Below are 23,722 nucleotides of genomic sequence, written 5' to 3' on the forward strand. Positions count from 1 at the left end.
ATAAAACAGTAAATGTCATAGAAACAATAATAAATTCACAATTATTTTATATATATATATAGATAGATATAGATAGATATATATATATATATATAGATATATATATATTTATTTAAATAATAATATGTAATTCTTGTTTTTATTGTGTTTACTATTTTATTCATTATAAAATTGTTTATTATTAATTATGGAGAAGGGGATTAAATAAATTTGTACTCCTTCCAACTCCTTTTCGGATATATAAACTTAATTCTCTTTTATAGTTCGTTCTTTGTCCTCTCTTGTGACTACAGTGGAACCTTGGATTTACGAGCATAATCCGTTCCAGGAGAATGCTTGTAATGCAAAGCACTCGCATATCAAAGCGAGTTTCCCTGAAGAAGTCAATGGAAACTAAGATAATTCCTTTCGCATCGACTTCTATTACATGCAGTACCGCATGTGGACAGAGGTGGGGGGGTAGCTGGATAGATTCAGAAATGCTTGGAGACTGCTCAGATGCACTCGGAAACCCTCGGAAAAGCTTGGAAGCACTCGGGAATGGAGTATTTCCGAGTATTTCCGAGTGCATCCCAACAGGTCCGAACGGCTCCGAGTGTCACCGGCGTCCCTCGCACCTCTGGCAAAATGTGGAGTGCGGTACTGCTCATTTTGCGAGACAAAACTCGTCAGGATTTAAAAAGAATAATAGCACATATTGCAAAATGCTCGTTAACCGCGTTACTCGCAATCCGAGGTATTACTGTAGTTGTTTTGTGATTGTCTACTACTAAATAATTAATTCTTTTATTTTTTATGGGGTTTTTTTTCTACTTGTTCGAAATAAATTAAAACAAACTAACTAACTTACTAACTGGTTCATAATGACAGGAGAGTGACAGCAGAATGACAGCTCACCAGTCTTTTGCTTCCTCTTTAACAATCACGGGCTGGGGGAGGGACAAAACTTGTAAGTGATACTTACTTAAAGCGGAGTTCCGCCTAATTTATATATTTTTTTAAAGTCAGCAGATACAAATATTGCAGCTGTTGACTTTTAAAATAAGGATACTTACCTGTCCAGGGTGCCCGCGATGTCCTCATTCAAAGCCAACCCATCCCTCGGCTCTCGGGTGGAGGCGCCGCCATCTTCGGTAAGGGAATCGGGAAGTGAAGCCTTGCGGCTTCACAGCCTGGTTCCCTACTGCCCATGTGCGAGTCACGCTGCGCGTCCTCACTGGTCCCTGCTGTCTTCTGGGACCTGTGTGTCTCCCAGAAGACAGCGGTGGGGGACGGAGGAGGGGCCGGACATGGCGTGGAGCCTGTGGTGATCTATGCCCTGGAAATGGGAGCAGATACCTGGATTAGACAGGTATCTGCTCCCCCCTCCCCCCTGAAAGGTGCCATATGTGACACCGGAGGGGGGGGATTCGATCAGCGGACATTAAATTTTTGGGTGGAACTCCACTTTAACAGCAACAGAGAAAAAAAATGCAGTTCCCCTTCCATGCCAGGAAGAGCTGTGCTTTGTGACCGAGCCGTGTAAATCTCAGGGCTGGATGGACGCAAATAGAAATCCTTTGGCCAATTAAAACGGCCAACATATGTATTGTGTCTATGTATTTCTCCGTTTTGTGCTTTAAATGTAGGAAATCAATCTTCTCGCGTCTCATTGCTCACCTTCATGGCATTGATACAGTTTTAAAAAAAAATACTTCAAACAAGGCCAATCCAAATGATCCCCATCATTTTATTATTTGCTACAATCTTTTATATTCGTAATCTTTTGCCCCTTCTTGTGTTTCTTCCAATATTTTTCAATATTTGTTTTTTCCCAGTGTAAAAAATGAAGGGTATAAAAAGTTCATTTCCCCTACATCCAGAAAAATTGGTCTTTTTTTTTTTTTTTACCAGAGCCCAATAATGCAATTAGTAGTTTACGCTTAAATGTGAATAAGAACAAGCTGGACTATAACTCCTGCCCTCGGCTTTTATTGCTCAGACACAGTCTGAAAAAAGAAGGACTATGTGAGAAATAGACCCTGGGCAACTCCAATACTAATAGGGCCGAGATCGGATACATAGACCCTTGGCCTTTAAAGTAGATGTAAACACTAACTGGTTGACACTTAAGGGGAGCTTCTAACATCAGCTTGCTCAATTGGGCTTTGGCAATAAAACCTGGACACTGATTGGTTTCTATGCAGAGCTGCACCAGATTTTGCACTCTCCAGTTTTTGTAAATCCCAACATTAGTTTCCTAAAAGTGTATTATAAACAATGGCCTTTTTTTTTTAACTAAAGAACTTTTTTTTTTTCATATTTTTTTCATATTTTTTCTCACATAATCTAAACATCTCGTGCAGCCCCTTTGCAGCCACTTCCGGTTCAGCGCGGGCTGCATGGCCATTTCTCAAGTATAACATTTGCAATAAAATGTACAGTGGAACCTCGGATTAGGAGCATAATCCGTTCCAGGAGAATACTTGCAATCCAAAGCACTCGCATATCAAAGCGAGTTTCCCCATAGAAGTCAATGGAAACAAAGATAATTCATTCCGCATTGACTGCTATTGCATGCAATACCGCATGTGGCCAGAGGTTGGGGTGGGGCGCCAGAGGGTCTCGGAAATACTCGAGGACAGCTAGCTCGGCTGAACTCGGAAAGCCTGGGAAAGGCTAAGACGAAGCACGGATGGGAGGCAGAACATCGTTAGCCTAAAACAAGATCACCATAGCAGGATCATCATAAAATAGTTAATAGCGGTCCTCCACCCTGAAGTGGTAGTTCCACTCATCTGATCCCTCCCCCCCTCCGGTGTCACAATCGGCACCTTTCAGGGGGGAGGGGAGTGCAGTTACCTGGATAATCCAGGTATCTGCACCCACTTCTGGGGCAAGACCGCCGCAGACCGCCGCAGATGCCCCCCCCCCCCCCCCCCCGTTGTGTTCTGGGAAACACAGTTCCCAGGACACAACGGGGACCAGCAGCCGCAACGATTCACTTCCCGATTCCCTGACAGAGGATGGCGGCGGGGGCAGCAGAGAGATGAGCGATCGCTCGTCATCTGCCGCCGACATCGCTGGACCCGGGACAGGTAAGTGTCAATTTATTAAAAGTCAGCAGCTGCAGTATTTGTAGCTGCTGGCTTTTAATATTTTTTTTTTTAAAGGTGCAGAACCACTTTAAAAGGCATCTGCACATTTAAAAGTGTTCAAAAATAAATATTGAAATTACATTTTTAAATTATTTGTAATTATAAACCATATTAAAACTTTTATGCTAGTTTAATGATTTTAAAGGAAGCACAATGGATCGCTCTATAATAGGTAGACTAGAAAGCTGGCAGCCAACAAAGGGAAACAAAAGATCCCGGTAAGCCAGGAAGACCAGAAGAGGCGTGACTTCAGGTCACCATTTGAACCCCAAAGCCGAATGATTAATCTACGGCTGGAATACCACCCCCTTCCTCCCCCAAAAAAATTGCAGGCAACAGTCGATGCAATTAGCCACGAGGGAAGATTCTTACAAAACATGCTAGGTGTGCAGGCAATTTCTCATTTGCAAACCATAATTAATTTGATGTTTAGATTAATTTCTTGTGTTCTCCCAAAGGTGCAATGAAGGCATTTTTCCGTTACAATGAAGTTGATGGCTTATTGGGAAGATAAATCTAAATGACAGCTTTTGCAACTGACTCCAGCTCAAACTTTAACACTGGCCAAACAATCCAGAATTAACTTCTTGTTTGAAATCCTATTGCTGTCACAAATCGGGCTGCGTTCAGCTAATGCCTCCTGATGGAGTTTCAGGTGGATAACTGATGCCTGAACTAAAAGCCAACTCCAGTAAAAAAGAAAATATATACCGTATACTGTATATAAAGATATAACGCCAACAGTTTACATAGACCTTTACAATATAAAAGGGAGATAGTATAATTACAATACAATAAAATAAAAGACAGTTAAGAGGGCCCTGCTCATTAGAGCTTACAATCTAATCGGTTAGGACAAGTGGCACAAAAGTTTGTAACTGTGGAGGATGAGCTGATGGAAGTAATACAAGATTAGTTGGAGGTATGATAGGCTTTCCTGAAGAGATAGGCTTCCCTGAAGAGATGAGTTTTCAGGGATCATCTAAAGCAGTGGTCATCAACCCTGTCCTCAGGGCCCACTAACAGGCCAGGTTTTATGTATTACCTTGGGGAGATGCAGGCTAGAATACTGCAATCACTGAGCAGCAAATTAGATCACCTTTGATGTATTTAAGTTATCTTGCAAACCTGGCATGTTAGTGGTCCCTGAGGACTGGAGTTGATGACCACTGATCTAAAAGCAGCCAAGAGTAGGAGATAGCCAGAAAGAGTTCCAGAGGATAGGAGAGGCTCTGGAGAAGTCCTGCAAATGAGCACAGGAGGAGGAGATGAGGGGGCTTGAGAGCAGGAGGTCTTGAGAGGAGCGGAGAGAACGTCCAGAGGATGGGAGAGGCTCTGGAGAAGTCCTGAAAACTAGCACGGGAGGAGGGGACAAGGGAGCTTGAGAGCAGGAGGTCTTGAGAGGAGCGGAGAGAACGTCCAGAGGTTGGGAGAGGCTCTGGAGAAGTCCTGAAAACTAGCACGGGAGGAGGAGACAAGGGAGCTTGAGAGCAGGAGGTCTTGAGAGGAGCGGAGAGAACGTCCAGAGGATGGGAGAGGCTCTGGAGAAGTCCTGAAAATGAGCACGGGAGGAGGAGATGAGGGAGCTAGAGAGCAGGAGGTCTCGAGAGGAGCGGAGAGAACGTCCAGAGGATGGGAGAGGCTCTGGAGAAGTCCTGAAAATGAGCACGGGAGGAGGAGATGAGGGAGCTAGAGAGCAGGAGGTCTTGAGAGGAACGGAGAGAACATCCAGAGGTTGGGAGAGGCTCTGGAGAAGTCCTGCAAATGAGCACGGGAGGAGCGGAGAGGACGGTTTGGGTGATATTTGGAGACAAGATTGGTGATGTAGCTTGGGGCAGAGTTGTGAATAGAAGAAGTATTTACCCCCCTCGTAGGTGGCCCATGTTGTCTTCCTTCCTAGTGATGCAGCCTTCTTCTAAATCAGCTCTTTTTAACCAGTGTCCCATTGGACCTCAAGGTTCCTCCAGAGGTTTCTAGGCGTTTCTTGAACATTGAGCCATTTCTGCCATTTAAATAAGTTCCCACTGACACCAATTATCTTTATAGCTATCCTCAGGCTCCATGCACACTGGCTTAAAAAAAAAACTGTTTGTTCTACAGGAGTTTTGTGTTCTGCCTGTAGAAGCAGCTCGATGTTATCCTATGTGTCCATGTACATCAGGACGATTACAGGCAGATCTTGAGCTCAATGTTTAGAGGCAGAAAAAAAACAACTCTTGGTTCACGTTTCTGATTGGAGCTTACAGGCAAAAAAAACGTAAAACTCTCCTGAACTCATCTAAACTTTGTACAGTTTTTATTTTACTGCCAAGAGAACAGATGTTTTTTTTTTTAAGCCCAGTGTGCATGGAGCCTTAGGGTGGAATTTTTCCCACTGACCACAAAGATAACGAACATTGTTCCCTCTAACCGTCATGTTAACGTCCCAAAAGTTGTAAATATAGTAATCATTAGCAGGCATTCTTTGAGACCAGAAAGATTTTTCAAGGGTTCCTCCTCTGTGTTAAAAAAAAAGGATACCAAAGGCTGTTCTGAGTCTTCATCCTTCGACACTTCCAGGAGTGTCAGATTTGTGTGCCCCTCCCCCCCCCCACTGTAGTTTCATCCCCCAAACCCTTATAACTGATGTGTCCCTTAGCGAGACAGAGGTTGGAGGAGGCTAAAACATGTATTCAGGCCCCAAGCACACCTGGGAGCATTGAATGCTTAACCACTGTAGGCCTGGAATTTACCCCCTTCCTGACCAGAGCACTTTTTGCGATTCTGCACTACGTCGGTTTAACTGACAATTGCGCGGTCATGCGATGTGGCTCCCAAACAAAATTTACGTCCTTTTTTTCCCCACAAATAGAGCTTTCTTTTGGTGGTATTTGATCATATCTACGGTTTTTATTTTTTGCACGATAAACAAAAAAATTGCGAGAATTTTGGAAAATAACACATTATTTTTTACTTTTTGCTATAATAAATATCCCAAAAAAACATCTAAAAAATGTTTTTTTTCCTCAGTTTAGGCCGATACTTATTCTTCTACATATTTTTGGTAAAAAAAAATCGCAATAAGCGTTTATTGATTGGTTTGCGCAAAAGTTATAGCGTCTACAAAATAGGGGATAATTTTATGGCATTTTTATTGATTTTTTTTTTTACTAGTAATGGCGGCGATCAGTGATTTTTATTGTGACTGTGACATTATGGCGGACACATATCTTTACAGCGACAGTATCCAGAATGGGCAGAGCTTATTGCTGTAGAGTAGGCCTTGGCCAGAACAGAGCTTAAAGTCAAACTTTTTTTGGTAGTTCAGGATAGAGCATGGAAGGATTAGAACCCCTCTCAGGTTTTTATCACCCTCCATGACCCCCAATTGGAAAATGCACTCTATTTGTCCTGGTGGCCATTGACTTGGGTATGCCATGTGACTGGATATCCACATTTTCTAAACTGTCACAGGAGCAGAAGATCAGGGAAATAATCCACCTGTTTCCATAAGAGGGGATATCCCCTCCCTTTAGAGAGATATCATCTTACTCCCTAAACCCAAAGAGATGTCATATCTTATAATTAATTATATAAGAATTATATAATTCATTATATAAAAAAGAAGCTTACACAAAGTACAGTAAATGTCCCATTAATACTTTACCATGATTTTTTTTTTTCTTAAAATGTGTAGCTCTACCCCCCCCCCCCCCCCCCCCCCCAAAAAAATTAAACATGCTAAATATCTAACCAACTCAAGTGTATGTAGATCAATATGTGATTTTATTCATATATTCAAAATATATGAAGTGCTGGGTACTTATGAAACATATGTAAACAAAAATAATACATAATGTGTATATATTATGTATATATATATATATATATATATATATATATATATTTATATATATATATATATATAAAGTGCTAACTGGTCCTTAATTCCTTACCATGATAACACTTCCCAAACACCTCTGGCATATGCAAATAAACACATTAATGTACATACAGTGCCTTGAAAAGGTATTCATACCCCTTGAAATTGTCCACATTTTGTCATGTTACAACCAAAAACATAAATGTGTTTTTTTGGGATTTTACGTGATGGACCAACACAAAGTGGCACATAATTGTGAAGTGGAAGGATAATTATAAACGGTTTTCAACATTTTTTACAAATAAATGTCTGAAAAGTGTGGTGTGCATTTGTAATCAGCCCCCTTTACTCTGATACCCCTAACTAAAATTGAATTCACAAGTCCACTTGTGTGTTATTTAATCTCACTATAAATGCAGCTGTTATGTGAAGCCCTCAGAGGTTTGTTAGAAAACCTTGGTGGACAAACTGCATCATGAAGGCCAAGGAACACACCAGACAGGTCAGGGATAAAGCTGTGGAGAAGTTTAAAGCAGGGTCAGGTTATAAAAAAATATCCCAAGCTTTGAACATCTCACGGAGCTCTGTTCAATCCATCATCGGAAAATGGAAAGAGTATGGCACAACTGCAAACCTACCAAGACATGGCCGTCCACCTAAACTGACTGGCCGGGCAAGGAGAGCATTCATCAGAGAAGAGCCAAGAGGTTCATGGTAACTCTGGAGGAGCTGCAGAGATCCACAGCTCAGGTGGGAAAATCTGTCCACAGGACAACTATTATGCCGCGTACACACGGTCGAAGATTCCGACGGAATGTGTCCTATCGGACTGTTTTGTCGGATATTCCGACTGTGTGTGGTCTGCATCGGACTGTTTCCGTCGGAATATCCGACGGACCAACTTTTCTAACTTGCCAGTAAAAGTTTCCGACAAAATGCTCCGATCGGACATACTCCGATCATGTGTAGCCTACTCCGACGGACAAAGTGCCACGCATGCTCAGATCAAATTCCTAGACCAAAGCTATTGGCTACTAGCCTGAACGTAGTCCCGTCGTAACAAAATAACGTCATCGTGTTATGTACAATCGGATTTTCCGACAACTTAGTTCGACCGTGTGTATACAACATCACTTCCGGACCTCTTCCGGCATGAATCCGTCGGAATTACTCCGACGGATTTGGTTGTCGGAATCTCCGACCGTGTGTACAAGGACTAAGTCGTGCTGTCCACAAATCTGGCCTTTATTAAAGAGTGGCAAGAAGAAAGCCATTGTTGAAAGAAAGTCATAAGAAGTCCTGTTTGCAGTTTGCGAGAAGCCATGTGGGGGATACAGAAAACATGTGAAAGAAGGTGCTCTGGTCAGATGAGACCAAAATTTAACTTTATGGTTTAAAAGCAAAATGCTATGTGTGGCAGAAAGCTCTGACATCACCCTGAACACACCATCCCCCCGTGAAACATGGTGGTGGCAGCATCATGTTCTGGGGAAGCTTTTCTTCAGCAGGGTCAGGGAAGCTGGTCAGAGTTTATGGGAAGATGGATGGAGCCAAATATAGGGCAATCTTAGAAGAAACCTGTTAGAGTCTGCAAAAGACTTGGGACTGGGGCGGAGGTTCACCTTCCAGCAGGACAACAACTGTAAATATACAGCCAGAGCTACAATGGAATGGTTTCAATCAAAGCATATTCATGTGTTAGAATGGTCCAGTCAAAGTCCAGAACTAAATCCAATTGAGAATCTGTGGCAAGAGTTGAAAATTGCTGTTCACAGACACTCTCCATCCAATCTGACAGAGCTTGAGATATTTTGAAAAGTAGAATGGGCAGAAATGTCCCTCTCTAGATGTGCAAAGCTGGTAGAGACATCCCCATAAAAGACTTGCAGCTGTAATTTCAGTGAAAGGCGGTTCTACAAAGTATTGACTCCGGGGGGCTGAATACAAATGCACCCCATATTTTTCACATATTTTATTTGTAAAAAAAACTTGAAAACCATTTATCATTTTCTTTCCATTTCACAATTATGTGCCACTTTGTGTTGGTCTATCACATAAAATCCCAATAAAATACATTTACGTTTTTGGTTGTAACATGACAAAATGTGGAAAATTTCAAGGTGTCTGAATACTTTTTCAAGGCACTGTACACGTTGTATTTCAATTATATTTAAAACTTGCAAAAGCACAGAGTTGAGTACTTGTGAAATCTGAGCAACACATATAAAAAATATTGTCTTTTTAAGGTTCCAATTTTCAAATAAAAGTGATGAAGGACAAAATCGTTGCCTTAGGTCCACTAGTGTCTTGAAATGGAGTTTCTTGGGGTCCTGTTTTAGTTGAAGCCATGATGACCTCTGTTCCACATACTTAGCTAATACTTTGTCTGGGCCTTAATAGATAGTCATTTCTACAAGCTCTATTCTATAAGTTCAATATAACATTGGTAATTTTCCAAATATTCCTTTGGTAATGCCTTACCCGACAGGCATATAGATAAATGCCCCACATCAAAGCAATCACGCAGCCTTTCCTGAACCAAAACACCACCCGTGGACAAGGCTTTTTCAATCTAATGGGTCTAATCAGCTCAAGGCTTGTAATGCTAGCCAGCAAGTGCCACTGGAGTGACTTCACTGACCCCCTTCAAGAAAGAAGGCCATTTAGTGAATAGGAACTACCAATAAGAATAATGACTTCATTCAGGTTTAAAACACTTTACCTTCAGAACTAAAATACTTGCAACAACAATATTGCTTATGATTAGGATTTTTTTTATTCAGTAGAGGAAGAGTGGGTAAACCATGGAGTACTTTACTGCATGACATAGTAATGAAAAAAAACAACAAAGGGAATTTAAAAAGCACTGGATAATTTTAGAGCAATTAATAATATCCAATGTTTTAATTGCTAAAGGCTAATAATAGAGCAATATAATTATTTAGGTGTTCAGGAAGAATTTTTGGGGGTTTTCGGCAGAAGCAAAAATGGATTTTGTGTTGCCTTTTTCTGGCCAACACAGCCTGTGTTGAGTCTAAGAACACTTGGTCAAGGTGACAATGCCTCCTGAGATCCCACCTTCCCCCCAGCAAGGTAAACTTGACCATCTGCCGTCCCCAGTCTGAGCTTTTTTGCTCTTAGCCCTTGTACACACGGTCGGAGATTCCGACAAACCAAATCCGTCGGAGTAATTCCAACGGATTAATTCCAGAAGAGGTCCAGAAGTGATGTTGCATACACACAGTCGGACTAAGTTGTCGGAAAATCCGATTGTACATAACGTGATGACGTTATTTCGTTAGGACCAGACTACGTTCAGGCTAGTAGCCAATAGCTTTGGTCTAGGAATTTCATCTGAGCATACGTGGCACTTTGTCCGTCGGAGTAGGCTACACATAATCGGAGTATGTCCGATCGGAGCATTGTGTTGGAAAATTTTACCGGCAAGTTGGAAAAGTTGGTCTGTCGGATATTCCGACTGAAACAGTCCGATGCAGACCACACACAGTTGGAATATCCGACAAAATTGTCCGATAGGACACATTCCGTCGGAATCTCCGACTGTGTGTACAAGGGCTAATAGAGCAAAAATTCTGGGTAAGGGAAGTATGTGACTTCCACTGTACAACAGCCTTCAGATTTGAGTGGCTAGTCACAGGGCCCAAATACTGTCATGTTGGGGGACGCCTAGAGGCAATTCAGTTTGCATTGTGCGCTATACAAGTAATTCATTCATTCATTCAAGTTCTAACACTACAACCTACTCACGGTGAACGTTTCTTTTGGGGGAAAGTTGTGGTTTCTAAAAAATGGTTGATTAGATTTTTTTTATGTTTCATGTAGTAAAAATAGGCATCTTGTTTTAAAGTTTGTGTCATATGGTTGAATAATTATTCCACAAAATATACTTCACGTGAAATATGTTTTTGGTTTTCCATTATGTAGCCTGTTTGGTTGGCTTGGCTTGGATTGCTTTTTTTTATATATAGTGCTGTGATATCTACATGACAGAATCTTAAGCTTTCTTGAGTTTCAGGAACGGATGTTAGGGTGTGTCTCTTCTTTGCTGACTTTAACCTGGAAAGTTTTATTATTGTCCGCTAAATATGATGGGTGCTGCTTTTTAGGATATGCAACATGAATCGCTCATGATCATCTACCTCTGTTGAATTCCCTCCTTCTCATTCACATCCCTAGCAATTACATTATCTGTGTTTGGTCCTCCGATAAATTCGGCTTGTTAAGCCCCCACATCGCTTCGTATTTTGACAGGTTTTGTGAGTTTTGACAATCCTGCCAGTGCCCAGGCGGCCATCCAGGCCATGAATGGCTTTCAGATTGGCATGAAGAGGCTGAAGGTGCAACTCAAGAGGCCGAAAGATGCCAACCGCCCTTACTGAGACACTTCAGGAGCCTCTGGAAACAAGGACTAGCACAGGTAGGTCAACCAGAGACAACATCTGGCTAGTGACAAGACTGGATAGAAAAGCGAGAGTGAGAACTAATTTTTTTTTTTGGTAACATGACATATTTAACAAGGTTCATGGTATCTACAGGTGCCTTTCTTCAAGACTAATTGCACAAAACGAACTGAAATAGAGCTAATTACAGCTAAAATATCTGGTAATTGCAATTCTTAAAGTATATCTGTGGCCAAAACCTTTTTTTTTGTACTTTTGGTTCGGGAATGGAATGGTTGGAACCTCATCAGGCTTATATCGCTGTCTGTGTCTCTGAAGGGCAGATTCCCCATCTCTTTTTGTTCTGGTGACTATTGACACCGGTATAGAGAGTGAAAAGTAATCCAGTTTTCTACAGTTGCCATTGGAACAGGAAATGAGCAGAAATCCTCAAATGGGGGACACCTGATCTGGTGACAGTCGGTAGAGGTGTTTTCTCACTTCCTGTTGTGCCTCTAGAACAGGAAATGAAGAAACATCATACTTACCAGAAACATCACGAAAAAAAAAAGCTACAGATACACTCTATCAGTTTAAGATTATGTTGATCTTACAATCAACAGCTGACAATGAAGTATACCCAGTGCAAGACGACCAAAAACATAGTTGGGTTACAGAAGCTTTTTTTATGTGTTATCGTGTTGTCTTTGACATTATCAGTCAAGTGTCTTAGCCAACAACCAAGTCAATTTCACCAACAAAATAGTTGTCATTGTGTCAAGTACTAAATAGAGGCCACCACCTCTGTATCACATCCAACAATTATATCTCTTAACATCCGAAACATAATTAGTGTGGATTTTTCTGGTACATATGTGAAATATCAAACTTATAAAAATGTTGTACATCACGTTATTGTTACTTATAAAAATGTATGGATCACCTTGATCCTAAAAACCATAACCCATATAACTAACAATATCTCCTCTTGGTTGCCAACATGCATTGTCAAATATACATTCCAAATTCTATTTATAGGCTATATATACACTGTACAAATATCACAAGACATATGTTAGTAGATCCTCTTAAGTCAATGTGTTTCTCATAAAGCTTCTTCAAGACCAGCCGAGGATCCGATGAGGAGATAATGGTAATAGCTAAATGTGAAAAAAACAGCTCATTAAGCCATGTATATACAGTATACAACGTATAATGATCATATTTTAAAACATTGTTTTTACTTTCCACAGATACATTTTCTAAATGTACCAATGTTCAAAAATACATCTGAGGTGGATGGAAGTGACAGCCAAAAGTGGGTTATTATCCTAGGGTGGACACTGGGACAGAGAGAATGGATCTGAACAATGACTGGTTTAAGACCCCCCTTATGCCCCATACACATGGTCGGATTTTCCGACGGAAAATGTGTGATCGGATCATGTTGTCGGAAAATCCGATCATGTATGGGCTCCATCGGACTATTTCCATCGAATTTTCCGATGCACAAAGTTTGAGAGCAGGATCTAAAATTTTCCAACAGCAAAATCCGATTGCATAAATTCCGATCGTGTGTAGACAATTCCAACGGACAAAGTGCCACGAATGTGCAGAATAAACGAAGAGATGAAAGCTATTGGCTACTGGCCCATTTATAGTGCCGGAGTACGTGTTTGATGTCACCTTGTTCAGAACGATCGGATTTTCCGACAACTTTGTGGGACCGTGTGTATGCAACACAAGTTTTGGCCAAAATTAGTCGGAAAAAATTTGACGTATTTTGTGGTCAGAATGTTCAACTGTGTGTATGGGGCATTAGGCTAATAGCTTAAAAAGGTAAAAAGGAACATCATCACTAACAAAAAGCAAAGAACACTCCTATCTCTCTCCAAAATGTCATAATGTTCCCCAGCACCTTCAGCTTGTCTCTGCTTGCTTCAACTATTAGGACGGTTTCAATATGGCAACTAAAATAGTGTCATTGTTTTAAATAAAATGTTAATTATTAGCTCAAGGATAGGTGACTATATCTTCTTTTTTTCTAAGAAGAAAGTTTGGCTTTTAGCCTAAATGGGGTCTCATTCTGGTCGTGATTCGGATCCATCCTCTGTGTCCCAGTTTCCACTCCCCGGGGGATCATCTTGCTTTTGGCTGCCACTTCCATCCACCTCAGATGTATTTAAAATATGAGACTTATACTTTGTATGTATATATATATATATATATATGGCTTAGTGAGCTGTTTTTTTCACATTTAGCTATCCTCGTCTGGTCCTGAAGAAGCTTTATGAGAAACACATTGACTTAAAGGCATCTACCATCATATGTTATGTGATATTTGTACAGGAATGGAATTTATATTTGACAATGCATGTTGGCAACCAAGAGAAGATATTGTTAATTATATAGGTATTTTTTTTTTTTTAGGATAAAGGTGATCCATATATTTGTATAAGTAATGTACAATATTTGTATAAAGTTTGAGTGTTATCTCATTTGTACCTGTTAGATCCGCACTAATTCTTTTTGGATGTTAAGAGGTGTCATAGTGTCAAATGATATAGCCAGATATGTAACTTATCCTTATTTTCTTTATTTTATTGTGCAGTCTTCATTTTAAAGTAGAATTGGTACTGGGAATTTAGGTATAAGAGTAGCTGTTTCTTGTTAAGATGGCACATCTATTTTCACCTTAAAATTCATCTGTCAAGTCTGTCGCACCGTGCAGCACCTTAAAATCCTTAAAATTGTTGTTAGGCAAATACATTTTTCCAACGCCATTCTGTAGACCCAATGCTGTAACATTGGCCATGTTATCTCTGCTAGAGTTGAGTATCATAGTTTTAGGCCAACTCACAGATTGGCCAGTTCTGCCTGAGCATCCATTCCATTAACTATTACAGAAGAGTTCATGTGGCCAGTGCTCTGACTCTGGACCCCATGACCACATTGAAGGTGAGTATTTGCACCAGTTTCTGCAGGAAAGGTAAGTATCTCAATTGTTTACCATTTGTCATTTTAAGGTAGCAGAATGGTTAAAGTGGGGGTGGGGGCAATTTTTACATTGGTGTGTGCATAAAGCAACCTGTTAGGATAGAAGAATTGGCGCTGCCGTTGCTAACTTGTTTTTTTAAAGGTGCGTTATTTAGTCAGACACTCACCTGAAACAAGTATGTAGATTACAGATGTCTCTACTGGGTGCATGCATTTTTTCGGCACAGTGGCACCTTTGCTTTGATGCCTGGGGCACAAAGGTAAAGTGTAACAGCTTTTAAAAGTGTACCCATGTGTATACATTTTTTTAAATGTGTAAATAAATATTCAATACAGGGTACATCCATGACACTACGTATGCAAGGCTTACTAATAAGAAATGCCAGCACTGTCTACATTTTAGGGAGCACCTGGGTATAACTTTCCAAGTCAGACAGCCCACTTTCTGCTAGAGTGAGGAGATGTTTCCCTCCTGCATGGCTCACACCACAGGATATGGTGTGATATCTCCAACCCCTACTTGAAGTGATAAATATAAAATATACACACCGGGCACTTTATTAGGTACACCTTGCTAGTACCGGGTTGGACCCCCTTTTGCCTTCAGAACTGCCCTAATTCTTCATGGCACAGATTCAACAAGACATTATCAACATACCTCCAAGATTTTGGTTCATATTGACATAATAGCATCACACAGTTGCTGCAGATTTGTCGGCTTCACCTCCATGATGCCAATCTCCCATTCCACCACATCTCAAAGGTGCTCTATTGGCTTAAGATCTGGTGACTGTGGAGGCCATTGGAGTACAGTGACCTCATTGTCATGTTCAAGGAACCCGTTTGAAATGATTTGAGCTTTGTGACATGGGGCATTATCCTGTTAAAAGTAGCAATCAGAAGATGGGTACACTGTAGTCATAAAGGGATGGACTTGGTCAGCAACATCACTCAGGTAGGCCATGGCATTTAAATGATGCTCAATTGGTACTAAGGGGTCTAAAGTGTGCCAAGAAAATATCCCTCACACCATTACACCACCACCAGCAGCCTGAACCGTTGATACAAGGCAGGATGGATCCATGCTTTCATGTCGTTTACATCAAATTCTGAACCTACCATCTCAATGTCACAGCTGAAATCAAGACTCATCAGACCAGGCAACGTTTTCCCAATCTTCTATGGTCCAATCTTGGTGAGCCTGTGCGAATTGTTTCCTGTTCTTAGCTGACAGGAGTGGCACCCGGTGTGGTCGGACCATTCTCTGTAAACTCGAGAGATGCCTGTGCGTGAAAATCCCAGTAGATCAGCAGATTTTGAAATACTCAGACCAACCCGTCTGGCACCAACATGCATGCCACTTTCAAAGTCACTTAAAGTGGAAGTAAACTCCCCTATCGTTTTCAGCCAAGGAAGCTGCCATCTTTGCCTCTGTTTAATCTTCAACTGCTATGGTGTTACACATGTGATTCGTTATGACACCAACCATTGGATGGTTTGATAGTTTGGCTGAGAGCACAGCCAATGCGCAGTTAGCATTCCCGGCATGCCTTTTTTTTTTTTAACTGTTTAAATCCATGGGTTTACTTCCACTTTAACTCCAGCAAGTCTCCTTCACCACGTCTAGATGCCTAAATGCATTGAGTTGCTGCCATGTGATTGACTGATTAGCAATTTGTATTACCAAGCAATTGAACGGGTGTACCTAATAAAGTGGCTGATGATGAGTGTATATTTCATATTTACGTAATTATGGAGAAATGGAAAAATATTGAACATAATATATATAGATGTACAGAAAAGTATACAGTTCCTTTACCTTGCCCATGCATGGAAAATCGTAATCAGTGTTAGCTGGAGTTAGGCTTTAATTTGTTTATCTCTTAGTTGAAATCTATTTAAAACTGTATGACTTATGTAAGACAACCCTGTTCACAGCGTGACAACACTTCAGTGATTTCACTGAAGAACAAACAGTGTTGTTATCCTGTTACAGGAAATAGAGAATCAATATATCTTCTGGCAGAATCAACAGGTAAAAAACATGTTACAGGGAGACTCAGAAATAAAAAGACTGCTGTGTCAATGCTAGTGGTAGACTGCATCATATTATCCTTATGCCCTGTACACACGATAGGATTTTCCGATGGAAAATGTGTAATAGGACCTTGTCGGAAACTCCGATCGTGTGTAGGCTCCATCACACATTTTGCATAAGAATTTCCGTCACGCAAAATTTGAGATCTGGTTCTCAAATTTTCAGAAAACCAAATCCGTTGTCGGAAATTCTGATCGTGTGTACACAATTCTGATGCACAAAGTGCCACGCATGCTCGGAATCAAGCAGACGAGTAGCACTGGCTATTGAACTTCATTTTTCTTGGCTCGTTGTACGTCTTGTACGTCACTGCGTTCTTGACGTTCAGAATTTCCGACCAACTTTGTGTGACCGTGTGTATGCAAGACAAGTTTGAGCCAACATCCGTCTGAAAAAATCCCATGGATTTTGTTGTCAGAAAATCTGATCCTGTGTACAGGGCATTAGTATTGTACAGGACACAGGCAAAGCATTAATTCATACACTATGGGTTTTGTTTTTACCCAGAGTCTGTCTTTGATCTAGGAAATCCCTTTACTGATTTTTCTTAAAAAGTAGATATGGCCAGTAAGTTGAATAAAAGCTGTTCTGCGCCTAAAAATAAATCCAATTATTAGCCCTCTAATAGTAAAAATAAAGGAAAAGTGTTTGTAGCAATACATAACTTCAGTCTGGAGCTGTTCCCCACAGTACTTCCTTTCTGCCACTAGATGTCCTCGTTCTTCTGAGTCAGCTTCATTTACCCAACTTCCTGTCAGCACAGGCTGTCATGGACCCGCCCTTAGGGTGGCATCATCATGCTGCCCAGGCTCAGAGTATTATTACACTAATTAGTGCTCAAATGTCATCACTTCACCTGAGTGCTATGCAGTGTAGCAAGAAGGACCGCCCATGGAAAAAGGAATGACCAATGACATCATTGGACCAACCAGAAGACCCTTGGAAAAAAGGTATGGGCCTTAATTTTTGTGGAAGGTGGCAAGCTTAGGTCGGGGAGGGTTTTTTTTTAAATTGGCTTTACATGTTCCAGTCCACCAAATCCCTTGCAACCTTGACATTGGATTTCCATGCATCTCTCTACCTTCTATATATATAAAAAAAGAATAGCATGCGGCAAGGTTGCGGAGCTGTGCCGCAGCTTTCCGGTATACCTAAATTACCCTTGTAACAATGTTAAAGACTGATGGGCCAGCGTTCTCAGGAAATTCAGATAGCAGCTCTAAGACTTCGGCGAGAACAGCTAATGCCTTGAAAAAGACATATGGAGAAATAAAGAAAGACAATTAAGAAATTCACCATCTAAATCACAGCTGACATGATAGATGCTTTAAATATAACTGTGTTTGAGTTGAAGTCAGCATTGTGTGTGTGCAGTTTGCAGAAGATGGATGAGTGAATCTGAGCTGCTAATTTGAGCCTAAGTGATGAACAGAAGTCCTCCTTCCATGGCATTATCTCTAGTCTGGTTTCTTAACCCGCTCACAGCCTGGGAAGCATGGGCATAAAATAATGCTTGCTAATATTTATGGGTGAGATAAAATTAATTTATCTTGTGATTTAGGTTATTCAGCTTTTTTATGCCTGCCAAGGATTAATCTAGTTCAGTCAAACATATTTTTTTCCACCCCAGTCTACCCTACCTACCTCTCTTTCTTCCATCTAGCTTTACCCATCACCCTTGCCTCCAAGTGGTCATTTGCCCCCTTCACACTGTCCACCCTTTCCTCTGTCCAATCCTAAACTCCTCTTCTCCTTTGCCAGTCCCTGTACCTTTCCTTTCTATACCCTACTATGCTTTTCCATTCCTATAAACCTCACCTCCCCTTTCCCTCCCCCGTTACTCTGTCTAAACTTCCTGGTGTCCAGTCTATGGCTTGCCTTTCACTTTGTCAATCTCTGTACCTTCTCTTTCTTTAAAATGGCCCCATGTTTTTTTTTCTTCCATCTAACCCTTTACTTTCAACAATAACCTCCCCCATTGACCCTGTCCACCCTGCTCTCCATCCAAATCCAAATCTTCTATTTTCCTTCATAAATTCCTGCACCTCCCCTTCCTTCTCCATGGCCCCAACCTTCACTTTTCTTCCAACTGAACCACTTGGCATCCTTACAGTGAGGTGCACACTTTGGACAAAAATGAGAACTGGTTCTCAAGAGTGAAAGGGGCCATTTTTCACCAGATTAGAACAACCATTTCTAAACCTGGGGGAAGAAATTCCATAACATCTGTCTTCCATGTATAATGATACTGTAAACTCTTTAGCCTGGAGATTTGACAGTTCACACATCCTTAACCATCCAGCACATGCAATTAGCCCTTTCTCTAGGGCTGTACCCACTACCCTTCCTTTTATATATTCCAGCCCTCCCCCATTTAAGATACCCTCTGACAGGTCATGTGGACTCTCCCAGGGCATGGATTCCAAGTACCAGTTGGTCTTCACTAGAGCTAGTTCTGGTGAAGATAAGCCCGAAACCTAGTAGTTCCTGGAACTCTTTGTTGCACCAGGTCATGACCACTGGAATTGCACCACCGGGGGGGGGGGGGGGGGGTAGCAGGTACCATAAGGGTACAGTACAGGGAGAGGGGACCAAAGCGCAGTCAGGGCTCATGGAAGGTGGCAAGAAGGCAGAAGTTAGCCTGTTCAGGTCAACAATGAATAGGCAGTAAACTAGGATGATGACAAGAGAGTAGTTATTAAAGACAGGAGTCTTGGCAGGCAGCAAACAAAAGGTAGTCAACGTAGGCATCAAAGAAGGCAGAATATGAAAGAATAGTCAGGCAATCCAAGTCAGCAACAACAAGTAACAGGCTTAAGTATTATAGCAGGTGCTCATGGATAACTGCTTTGAAGAAGCAGCACCGGCCACTTCAAAGCCTGGATGGTAAATACACTTTTGGTCAAATGGCATGCCCAATTTTATTTTCGGAAAGTGTAAATCTTGGCAGGATTCTGCTAAGACCATTGACCATTTAAAATACTGTTAGGGATTCCGTGAGTGTCAGTGTAAATACTGGAAGGGATTCTTGAGTACCAATGGAAGTACAAAGTAAAGATTTTTGAAGTCCTGTCAGGGATTCTGGAAGTGTAATGACATTTACTTTCTCTGTAATCCAAATCATCTATAGAAAGGAAGGAGCCTCTGCACACCCATTCCCCATGCCTACACATTAGCGGGGAATGGTCCTTCAGATGGGGACTGCTATTGTGCTTTCATTGTGCAATAAACTTGGAGTACAGTGATGTCATCAATGTATGGTGGCTCCTTCCTTCCAGTGTGGATGCTCCATGTGCCCAACAGGAGGATTGGCTTGAGGATTTGCTTGGCTTGAGAGGAGAAGAGAAAACACTATCCACATCCATGACATTTATAACTTTTGATTAGGTAGTGGTGGACATATCTTCTATTAACTGGTCTTTAACTGGTCAATAGCATAAGAATAGGTACAACATTTCAGGATAAAAAGCCACGTCGTAGAGTCTACAAATAAACTCATTATGAATGAAACATGTCGGCAGGTGGTCTCTCTTAGACTCGATTCATTTATTAAAATTTACTAAGATGTTTTATTCTGGAGTGCACCTTCTTTTGGTTCTTAGCCCTTGTACACACGGTCGGAGATTCCGACGGAATGTTTCCTATCGGACCGTTTTGTCAGATATTCCGAATGTGTGTGGTCTGCATCGGACTGTTTCCGTCGGAATATCCGTCGGACCAAATTTTAGAACTTGCCGGTAAAAGTTTCCGACAAAATGCTCCGATCGGACATACTCCGATCATGTTTAGCCTACTCCGACGAGTGCCACGCATGCTCAGATCAAATTCCTAGACCAAAGCTATTGGCTACTAGCCTGAACGTAGTCCCGTCCTAATGAAATAACGTCATCACGTTATGTACAATCGGATTTTCCGACAACTTAGTCCGACCGTGTGTTTGCAACATTACTTCTGGACCTCTTCCGGAATTAATCCGTCTGAATTATTCCGACGGATTTGGTTGTCGAAATCTCCGACCGTGTGTATGGGGGCTTACGCTATTGACTCTGAGGTAGAGAAGTAGCCACTTGGGAAGCCAGCAGCTGGGAACTGTGCAAGCAAGTGTATCTGTAGCAGTGTGTCGGATCAATAATTACATGGTCTTTTGTATGTGTTTACTTAAAGTGTAGTTTTGAGTGTGGAAGGGATAAAATCCCTACTATTTACATTTTTTGTGTCCTGCTGGGGAGAAGAAATCTCTACAAAGTGAGAGGAATTCCCTTCATAGACAGTTGTCACCAGAAAAGATGTCCCCATTGGGTCCATCAGGATGAAGTTCAGAAAACTATAAATGAAGAATCAGTTCAAACACGGCCAGTAGTGCCTAGGCCATCACCTTGCAACTCCCCCACCAACCCCAGCTGTGATGTGTACTCTATATGAGATTCCTTATAGCATACCTGTGTTCATCAAAAGGACTTGTACTTAGAGGGGTGCACACCCTATCCACTGCCTGGATAAGTCAAAAGGCAGCACAATTGTGTTTAAGATTTCAACAGAAAAGCCTGTCCCATGCTGTCAGAGAAGAATCTTTGATTGCCTCTGCCGCTGCTGAAGCAGAATAGTGTAGGTAATAAGTCAATAAGCAAACAATCATGCTCTGTGGAAGCAGTGGTCTCTCTGCAGAGGTCCAATGCCCCCCACTGATTGTTAATTTCTTAAAGCTCATGTTCCTTGCCAATCAGATATCTTTAGCTCTCCATGCCCCTTCTTTGCATCTCTTTCCCCCAAGGAATCACCTTCCCCTTTCTCCTGCAGTGTGTGTGTGTGCGTTTGTGTGTATATAAACTGCCTGTGACACGCTTGGCCCATTCTCATCATCTATAAGATGCTAGGGATGGATCCAGGTGCTGGGATAATCTAACTATAGTGTAGATACACAGGAGTTATATCATCAGTGGCTGCCCAGTGGCCAAAGGAATAAGACCCTGGTCTGGAAAATGTCCTGGAAGAGATGGCAGTAGCTACTTAGTGGCGATGGTGAGCTTGGACCTGCCAGGACTGAAGCAGATCAGTCTAGGTGATAAGTCTACTGTTATGTTCCGACATACTGAAGAGAAGGCCCCTTGCTCTCTGCATGGAAGCAGTGGTCTGTCCGCAGAGGTCCATTGTGTCCCCTGATGATTCCTCACTATTTAAAGTGGATCCTCAGCCATAAAGGGAAATTGCCTTCTGCCCACCCCTTCTCTGTTCCGCTACATGTATATCAGCTTTTACTTTTACCCTTTTTCTTAGAAAAAGCAATCAGACCCACCCACTATACACTTGCCTAGGTAAACGATGTGTATTGTGCCTTCTGGGATATGTACGTCACATATCTCAGAAGTTCTTACTGTCTAATTTACAGAAGAGGAGGGGGGTAGGCCTAGTGGTACATTATCGGTAGGCCGGTCCTCTCGATGACATCAAAGATCACGTGGTGGCACGGAACAGAGCGGTGGCAAGGCATGAGATGATCTCAGTGGGACAACGCCCCACCTGGTAAGTAGGGGTAAAGAAAAGAAAAAGGGGGTTAGGAGGAGGGGGTGGATATCCAGTTTAAAGCTCACGTTTCCTGCTTGGAGAGCTCCAGCTCTTCATGTCTCTTGTTTGCTCATCTCTTCTGGATGCACAAAATGCGCAAACACATATACGCGAACTGTCTTACCTGCCAAAGGATTTGTCATCCTGGCCAGCCAATACTTTTGCAAGTAAAACAGCTCTCATGTACTGTATGTATTTCAGTTGTGTATTTTGCTGTTTTCTGAGAGTACAACGTTTATGGTTTTTATTATAGCACAAATCTACATTCATTTGTCTGTAGAGGTTCTCATTTATGCAAGTCATGTTATAGCTAGTAGTAGTTCCTGACAATAATTCACACCTTCAGCCATGTGACTCAAAGGATCAACACCTAATGGTGGTCAACTTTCTTGACATAGGAGGCTTAAAGAGGAAGTAAACCCTGATGAGTTTACTTCCTCTTTCATTCCCTGCAAAGGTAAAGCATAATGGACTACTATGCATCGCATAGTCCATTATGTGTCATTTACCTGACACAGGAGCCAGCGAAGTCACGCTGTCCCCTGTAGTCTGGCGCATCCATCTTCTCGGTGGGTCTCGCCGCTCCGTCATTCGGAGAAGCCGCGATGATGTCACTCCCGCGCATGCGCGCAGGAGCCGCCACTCGCGGCATATCGTCGTTGACCGTGGAGCGCTCAGTGTGCCTGCGCACCGCTGTCTACGGTGCATGCGCCGTAGACAGCGGTGCCTGTCTTTCGGCAAATATCTCCTAAACTGTATAGGTTTAGGAGATATTTCTTGGACCTACAGGTAAGCCTTAATCTAGGCTTACCTGTAGGTCAAAGTTGGTTGTAAGGGTTTACAACCACTTTAAAGTCTGGCCCATAACTTTACCAAAGATCCATACATACTATTCACGAAATATTCAGTTTCAGAAACAGCAGACACACAACATGATATGGTCAAAGGCTATGGTCATGACACCAGAGATGGTAAAAAACTTTGAAGTGTTATAGGATATGGCCAGATACTTTGGGCTTGCTACAGGAGATGGTATAGGAGATGGACAGAGACTGAGAAAATGACACAAGACATGGTCAGAGGCTATGGACCTGCTACAGAAGATGGTCTGAGACTGTGGAAATGGCACAAGACATGGGCAGAGACTGCAGACATGCTACAGGAGATGGTCAGAGACTGTGGAAATGCCACAATACATGGTCAGAGACTATGGACATGTTTCAGGAGAGGGTCAAAGACTGCAAACATGCAATGGGAGTTTTTGAGACAAGGGACATGCTTCCATTGTCATAGCTTGGAAACAGAGAAATGGCAGCAGGAGCCCCAAAGGCCACACAAAAAGTACCAGAGGACTACACGGGGCCCCCTGGCTACAAGTTGTGCACCAAAGCTCTAGTTACATGATCCCATCTTCAAAGGCAGGCAGTCTGCATAGGTGTGTTCAATACATGGCTAGAGGTGTGAATTGTTGTCCAATAGGTAGTGATGTTAAATGGCATAGTGTTGAAAGCCCCCAACCCTGTTCAGGGATAGTTGTTCTAGTTTGATGTGAATGGCCTTCAAGCCTCAACAGATGGTGTTGAAGGCCCGAACCCTGTTCAGGGACAGTTTATATAGCTTGACGTAAATGGTCTATTTCACGCCTAACTAGTAGCTCTCTCTGTCC

General features: G+C 41.9%; 1 protein-coding gene across 22 annotated transcripts in view; it reads left to right on the forward strand.

Moving 5' to 3' along the window:
- CELF4 (CUGBP Elav-like family member 4) overlaps nt 1-23,722 on the forward strand; it is a 1,506,243-nt gene that overhangs the window by 1,448,693 nt on the left and 33,828 nt on the right. For 20 of the 22 annotated variants that reach the window (XR_013263988.1, XM_077463099.1, XM_077463092.1 and 17 more), the window contains one exon: nt 11,272-11,437. The exons of the other annotated variants lie outside the window; for them this stretch is intronic. Coding sequence is in view for 19 of the 20 variants with exons in the window: in XM_077463099.1 (XP_077319225.1) it covers nt 11,272-11,399 (128 nt within the window). In the remaining variant the exon portion in view is untranslated. The remainder of the gene's footprint in view (nt 1-11,271; nt 11,438-23,722) is intronic. 22 annotated transcript variants of the gene reach the window in all.

Source organism: Lithobates pipiens, unplaced genomic scaffold (genome assembly GCF_037356315.1).
Source record: "Lithobates pipiens isolate NorthernLeopardFrog02 unplaced genomic scaffold, aLitPip1_a1.2 Scaffold_3, whole genome shotgun sequence".
NCBI classification, from domain to species: Eukaryota; Metazoa; Chordata; class Amphibia; order Anura; family Ranidae; genus Lithobates; species Lithobates pipiens.